At 60.6% G+C, this 7500-nt stretch overlaps 2 protein-coding genes across 2 annotated transcripts in view; one reads left to right on the forward strand and one right to left on the reverse strand.

Annotated features, from left to right (window-relative positions):
- Positions 1 to 833: 833 nt before the first annotated feature.
- On the reverse strand, positions 834 to 1535 carry CHLRE_49g761297v5 (uncharacterized protein; the record flags this gene model as incomplete). The annotated part of the gene is made up of 1 exon (XM_043073064.1): positions 834 to 1535. A coding segment is annotated over exon 1 (180 nt), but the record flags the coding sequence as incomplete, so codon positions are not given.
- Positions 1536 to 2845: 1310 nt separating this feature from the next.
- Positions 2846 to 7500, forward strand: part of CHLRE_49g761347v5 (uncharacterized protein) — a gene marked incomplete at its 3' end in the record, with an annotated part of 10157 nt that continues 5502 nt past the window's right edge. The window contains exons 1-7 of the mRNA XM_043073065.1: positions 2846 to 3663; positions 3799 to 4020; positions 4320 to 4436; positions 4856 to 4984; positions 6020 to 6175; positions 6740 to 7006; positions 7363 to 7500. The exon at positions 7363 to 7500 is cut by the window's right edge and continues 140 nt beyond it. Coding sequence (XP_042914009.1) covers positions 3619 to 3663; positions 3799 to 4020; positions 4320 to 4436; positions 4856 to 4984; positions 6020 to 6175; positions 6740 to 7006; positions 7363 to 7500 — 1074 coding nt within the window. The remainder of the gene's footprint in view (positions 3664 to 3798; positions 4021 to 4319; positions 4437 to 4855; positions 4985 to 6019; positions 6176 to 6739; positions 7007 to 7362) is intronic.

The raw sequence follows: 7500 nt of genomic DNA on the forward strand, positions 1-7500 counted from the left end.
TGCAGGCAGACCTCCGGCTTAGGCAGCCTCTTAGCCGCCGCGTCCCTAAGCCAGAGGTCTGCCTGCACTACTCGCTGCAAGGCCGGTGCGGATACAGCGGCCGCTGCCGCTTCCGCCACTGCACGCCCGAGGAACTGGCGCCACGCATCGCGAGCTATGTGCAGGCAGGTCCGCGGGGCGGATAGTGAGGTGGGATGGACAGCGGCTGGCTGATGCGGTCTAAGAGGAGACAGAGAACGTAGGCCGGAAGGTGGCAGACGGCACGAGACGGGCGTGAAGGCGGTATGCACAGGCTGCAGAGGCTCAGACCATTCCAGCTAATAAGTCAGCTTAGAAGTGGGTTGACCGATGGAGATACCAAGGGTTGTTTGACTAGCGCAATTTGAATTTGATGGCCTGCAGGTGGGCCGGTACGAGACAATGGAGCCGGCCGGGGATGACGGGGTAGCTGCCAGCAGCAGCAGGCCAGAGATAGATGAGTTGAGTGTGGGAGGAGGCGAGGCGAGACGCGGGGAGCTTTGGGGAATGAGGTGTGGGGAGGTGTGAGCGGAGGGTTTGCGGCGGTGCACCGCACGTGCTAGGCCGCCCGAGTAAGACCTCAGTCCTGCTGCCTTTACCGGCCCCGGGCCCGCCCTGCCCTCACATGCCCCCTCCCCTGATACACTGGCCATTACCCCGCACCGCGCTCTGTTGGCTGGGTCTGGGTCTTGGTTTCATTAGGATCGAACCACCGCACCCCATCTGCTCCTCGCTCCTTTGTATTGGGTTCGATTCAGTTCGGGCTGGTAATTACAGCCCCACCCAACCCCACCCCACCCCTGCATTGCACTCACCACGCCTGTCTCCTTGTCAGAGAGGTACGCCTCCCGCACCTCCTCCGCCAAGTACTTGTAGCGGTAGGCACTCCCTCCCCCGCCGCCTCCACCGCCGCCCTTGCCGCCTGCTCGGCCCCCGCCTCCCCCGCCTCCGCTGCGGCCCTTGGCAGTGGTGCTTCCGGCGCCGGCCCGCGACATTGTGATGCGGCACTCAAGACTCCAGTGTGGTGTCGCGACTTTGTTGCTATGGTGAAGCAAGGGCCCTAGGCGCGGGCTTCCGAGCCCGCCAGGCCTGCCTCAGGGTCCATCCTCCTCATTGCTCAAAAGCCACAGGCTCCTTGGTTACGCGCGACCGCATGGTCGCCGCTTGCCGCAAGCGCAGGGCGACTTGCAGCGTGGTGCAGGTCGGGGGCCGCGCGCCAGGGTTTTGGCGCGGACACGCGTCAGTGCACCAGAGCTCGCTTTTGAGTACTTATCCCACGTTCCTAGCGCTACAGGTAGCCAGTAAGGTTCAAAGCATCAAACGAGCAGTCGGCATGTGAAAGACCACGAAACGGCGTGGATTCCCCAAGTTGAAACGGCACGCGTACAAAAAGGGACAACCTTATAAGCGATACTATCAAAATGCGGCATGCGTACGTTGATTAGCGTGTTCTGGTGCAAACTCTAGTCGCGCTGGCTCTGTTGTATAATGATTCCATGATTCAAAATAAAGGTACCTCGTGCAGTAGGCTGCACAACTGCAGGGGCGGCCAGAAGTTCAAGGATGGTGGATCCGACAGCACTATGGAGCATGCGCGGCTGGTCCCTTCCCTTCAAAGGAGTTAGTGGGGCCACATGGACTCGAACCCATGTAAATGCTCATGCTCATGCTCCTTCCCTTGACCTCTCCTATTGGCCAGCTCTTTCTCCATGGGACAAACTGTATCGCATCCTCATACCATCACTCAGATGATGGAGAATGATGGCCATCTGAGCGCGCGCAAGTACCGTTGAGTCAGCGAACCCCGCATGCTGCAGGACAGGGGTTCCTGTATGTATGGCTGTGCAATCGCGTCACCACAACGTATGCAGTCCTGAACTTGAGGTCTTTGGTCCCTAAAAGTCAAGCTCACGCGCTCACGTGTACAGGTGCTGCGTACAAACACATCTCGGGCACAGCCATGCCTGGCCCAGCGCGCGGGATTGTGATCATCTTCTTCCTACCAAAGGAGCGCCGCAATCTGCACTCGCTAAACCAGCCCGTCCCTGCCGGTCGCTGACCGTGCGCTGCCAACCACCGCACGCAAAACCTCACGGCTCACGCCAACGCGGTCTGTGGCACGAAAGTCTGTTTACCCAAGGGCATGTATTGTTTTATGTCAGTAGCTGGAGGATGCTATCAAGAGGACAATGTTCGTATGTTGTCAGACGATCAGAACAAGCAGACCACCAACGTTGGTTTCATGGTTGCTTACCCAACAGCCCTCCACGCTGCAGGGTCTTAATTGGTACTATGTCGATGACTGATAGCAATGTAGCCATGCAGTCCTGATCAACTGCGTCAACTGTTTGGGCTCGCGAGCTTTAAGCGAATGGCCAGCTCCTGCAGTGGGGCGCTGTGTGGCCTTGCACTACTCTTGGCATTTTTCTGTGGTAAGCATGGCACTAGCTTCGAACCCCAGGTCAGGGCCGGCCAAGTCGCCGTGCGCCACGTCTATGCGCGGGCACAGGCGTCGATTGCACGAGGTGCGAGTGCAGAAGTACGTGGTCATCGCGGTGACATGGAGAGGGGCACAGCCCATGAGCCAGCGAGCACGCCCTAGCAGGGTGGTAGGTCACGCAGGCGGGGTTGATTGGATACTGTAGATGATGAAAGGAGAGGAGGACGTGAGCGGGTCCGGTGCGTGATCCAGCCGCGAGCGAGTGCTGTGCAGTGCGGTTTTGCTGTGACTTTGTGCCGGTTGGGCGGTTGGATGGACGGGCGGTTCGGTTGACGGGTTCCTGAAGCGCCCTTGTGAGCTTTGTGTCACGTTGGGTTGATGTCACATGTCCCTGACATCTAGCACGTCTGGAATCCGGCCCAGATAACATGTTGATGGCTGCTATGTGTGTGTGACAACCCCGACAGACCGCATTCCTACAACTCTAGTAGCATAGCCGTGTGCGGAGGATGTTTGCCTTTCCCTCTGACCCGGCTGCAGCCGAGGTTGTGTTGGCGCTTCTGTCGCAAACAGACACAGAGCGTGTCGGCGCTGGGCATGCCCCGTCGCCTCTGTCCTCGTCCAGGAGGCTCGCGTCTCCCCGCCGGGAGACCCACCCCACTGTACCGGTAGCTCCGCACCCAATCTGACAATACTGCAGCTGCAGCAAGTCGCGGACGCCCCTTCTCTGAACCGTCATCGTCTGTCGCCAAGTCAACAAGGACGGATTACCCTTACTTGCTCTCCTTGGGGATTTCATTCATGTGTGATGAATTATATGCTTGACGGGCCCTCGCTTGCACCCATTAGGAGAGAATGGCATGGGGGGAAATTGTGACATTCGAAGGGCCGAAATTCACAGGCCGAATACCGCTATCTGTAATACACTTGCTTTAGTTTACGATCAATCGCTTGGGAAAGGGCAAGGACGCGTGCCTGCGACAGCGCACTTGGAAAGTCTACAGCGCTGTAAACCACTTGTAACATAAATAATTAGCTATTAACATTGTCAAAAACACCAGGAAGCGTTTGAGCTGACCTCGCTTAGAGTTTTCAGCGTTCCGTCTCCTCGGAGCAAGCAGCGCACGCGCAGATTTAGAATGGGGTAGCCCGTTGACATCATGGCGACGATGTTCGCCTCCTCGGGCCTTCCTCCTGCCATGGAGGTGCGCGCCGCGGCGTGGGGCATGTTTGCTCGGTGCCATCCTGGTGCCGCTGCTGGGTGGCATCGCTGCACCGACCTCGTCACGCGATCGTCCGCACGTCCAGCTTACACAGTAGCTTCACAATCTTTCTCACAGGGCCTGGTGGAGGACGCTCCGCTGCAGAACCCCAACACGCTCACCTACAATCGGGTGTACAGCAAGGTCGGGAACACGCGCATTCTGCAGGCGGAGCCGGCGGTCTTGAACTTTGGTGGCTATGAGCTGGGCAAGGTTTACAGCCAGGTGTTGCGGATACGCAACGTGCGGGCCAGCGGCACGCGCTTCCACATCATTCCCCCCAGCACGCCCTTCTTCAAGGTGTGCGGCGTGTGTGTTTGGGGTCGTGGCGGTGGTGGTGGTGTGGGTAGAGAGTCGGGAGGCGGAGTTGCGCGCGTGCACATGTGTTAAAGAGCACAAGGAAAACATGACGCGTAGGACAGTGTGTGCGTGTGCGTGCGATAATGCAATGTGCTGCCTGCCGGGCGGCCTCACTCCCTACCCCACCCCACGCCCAGATCCTTTCCTGCGTGCTTCTGCGTGTGTCCGCAACGCTGTCTGCAACTGCGTGTGTCTGTAACACTGTGTGCTCCTGTGTGCTTCTGTGTGTGTGCGCGCAGGCGACGTGCCCCGCCAAGAAGGGCCTGCTGGCTCCCGGCATGACGGAGGAGGTGGCGGTGGAGTTCTGCCCCACCCAGTACCGCTACTACTACGACTGCGTGCGGGTGCACTGCGAGGTGCGGGGGGGAGGGTGGGAGGGTGGGAGGGTGAGGGGATGGGAAGATGGCTGGGTTGGGGATTCCATGCATGACTAATCAAGACGAGATGATGTTGACAGGTCGTTGCAGCAGATCAGGGGATGGGGGGAATTAAGATTGCAGGATGGAAGGTTGGGTTCGGGGTGAGACGGGGCTGTGGAGGGATTCGGCGCAAGGCGGCACGTGTATGGTTGTGATGGGCACTGCGCCCATACCCGAGGAGGGTCTGCCCCAACAACCCAGCAACCCATGTACTCTTTCAACTTCCACCCCTGCCTCCCCACCCCACGCACTCCCTCACGCCCATCTCCAGCCCCTTCCTCCAACCCCACCTTCACCCTCACCCCTTCACCCGCACCCCTACCTTCACCCCCGCCCCCGCCCCCTCCGCCCCCCAGGAGGAGAACCTGCTCATCCCGCTGCACGCCTACCCGGTGGCCAACGAGGCGCTGTTCCCCACCCGCGTGGACTTTGGCCGCGTGGCGCTGGGGCAGGAGGTGGTGCGCAGCCACACGCTGGAGTGCAAGGTGTGTGTGTTAAACAAAGAATCAAACGGAACAAAATTCCGCCATACACGCGCGCGCAGTTACCAACAAATACCGACGCCGGTTACCGAGCTCCGCGTTTGTCGATGTTGCCCCAGTTGTCACCTTGAGTATACTCACCCGCATATGTTGCCTGGAACCCCCTACCCGGGCGTTTGGCATTCAGCCTCGTCTCCGAGGTGCGCCCGCATGCGCTGCCATGCTCCGCGTCGGCGACGCGCTACAACGTTTACCGGGCACGCCTAATCCCCGGTGTCTCGTCCACGGTAGCCAGTCTTACCTATAAGCGAGAGAGAGAAGTAAAAGCATAGGGCGGCAGCACAGAAGTGTCACGGGCATGCAAAATGGCAACGGTGAAGAGGGCGGCGTGCAACAGGCATGCTACCTAGCGACCTAACACGCATCCCACTAACTATACGAATGCCCGGGAAAAAAAAAGGGGGGCGAGTCAGAGGCAACGAAGAGACAAATATCGCTAGGCTGCATGGGCTTCCGTGGCGGGCGGCGGTTATGGAGACGCTGATCGCGCACGATGAGGCACGAGTGTGTGTGTGTGTGTGTGTGTGTGTGTGTGTGTGTGTGTGTGTGTGTGTGTGTGTGTGTGTGTGTGTGTGTGTGTAATTACAAGCCCAAACTAGACCGGGGAGGATGGTTAGGAAAGCGTTAAGGGATGCACTGAAGACTGCAGACGAAGGGAGGGAGGAGGGAGGAGGGAGGAGGGAGAGGGCAGGAAGGGCGCGGGGAGCGATCCACCGAAGCGCCAGCTGAAGCATGCGGTGACGGTTGGCGCTGGGGTTCGCTGTGGCGCTGTGCAGCCCGTCTCATGCGGTAAGGGGCCAGCTGTTGCGGTTGCCTTTAACCTACACATCCGCTTGCCCCACCCCTACCTGTATGGTATTGACCTCCCTCTCAACCTCTCACCGCTTCCCAAACCATCTTTGCAACCCCCCCCCCCTACTACTGTTCCTGGCTACGCCTTCACTCCTTAAATCATCATGAATGCAACCCCCCCTCCAGGTGCCTGTGGACTTCGAGTACGAGATCGTGGAGGTCAAGCCCAATCCCGCATTCCGAGTGGAGCCGGCCCGCGGGGTGGTGCCGGGCCGAGGGCGTGTGACGGTGGACATGTGGTTCTGCCCGCTGGCGCTCACGACGGAGGAGGCAGTCATCGAGGTGAGGGGCAAGGGTGTGTGTGTGTGTGTGTGTGTGGGGGGGGGGGTGTAGATACCAGCCCAAACTACACCGAAACCAATGGGGCAGGGGCGGAAGGGATTCCGGGCATGGGTAGTTGGGAGAAGGCGATGTTGGAGCCGCGTGTCGCTGCACCCTAGACTGCATACCAAATACTCGGTGGAGGAGGAGGGGATGGAGGAGGGGTTGTAAATTCCAGCCCAAAGGCAGAGGCGTTAGTTGCAAGCGATGAGGAGCGGGAGGAGGGGGGAGGAGCGGGAAGGAGCGGGGACGGGGGCAACGGGCGCAACGGGAGCGGGGCACGGGGCCGGGGGCTGGCAGCGGCGAGGGTCAGTGGGGCGAGTCCATGAGAAGACGACGGGCGCACGGCTTGACGATTGAGTCCGGGTGATGCCACGGCGCCGATGAGCGCGGTTGGTGTTGGCTTCTACGCATGCCCCCTCACACTCAACGCCGCCCTTGCATAAGTATCCCTCTCGCTTTCCGTCTCTCTCTCTCTCCCAATCCCTCTCGCATCCTCTCTCCCTTCCCGTGTCTCCTGCGCAGGTCCGAATCGCAGAGTTCAACTCCAAACCAGTGCAATGCCGCCTGACCGGCTCCGCCTTCCCCGGAGCCGGCCGCGACGCTGCCCTGGCCGCCACGACAGCTGCCAACACCGCCGCCGCCGCCGCGGTGGCGGCGACACTGGGGCGCGGCGAGCGCACAGCGGCAGCTGCTACAGCCAACGGCAAGCACGGCGGCGGCGGTGGTGCTACAGCCTCTGGGCTGAAGGGGGCGGACCTTGCGACTATGGAGGCGCTGGAGGGCGGGCTGGTGAGTGGGCGGTGCGAGGGTGTTTACACACGGTGTTTCCAACATTCCTAGTAAGATAGCCGTCTGAGAAAGCCTCGGGTGAATTGTGTTGCTGGGGATGTGACGTGGCACGTGGCACTGCGCTGCATGGGGCGACGCGTGTCGTACCCGCCGTTTCGCCCGCCCCCATGCACACCACACCCACCGTCACGCGTGGTTCTTGGCTTCCGCTTGGGTTCCGGGAGACAACCCCACATACACCAACCCCACCCCACATACACCAACACACACACACACACACACAAACACACACACACACACACACACACACACACACACACACACACACACACACACACACACACACACACACACAGACCATGCAGCTCGCCGCCAAGGGGCTCCCGGTCAACCCCGGCGGCGGCACGCTCCGCGGCGGCGCGGGCAACGGCGACGCCTACACAGTGGCCGTGATGAGCCACCGCGCGGAGGCGGCGGCGGCGCGCGACTGCCGC

This window comes from Chlamydomonas reinhardtii, assembly GCF_000002595.2.
Source record: "Chlamydomonas reinhardtii strain CC-503 cw92 mt+ unplaced genomic scaffold scaffold_49, whole genome shotgun sequence".
NCBI lineage: Eukaryota > Viridiplantae > Chlorophyta > Chlorophyceae > Chlamydomonadales > Chlamydomonadaceae > Chlamydomonas > Chlamydomonas reinhardtii.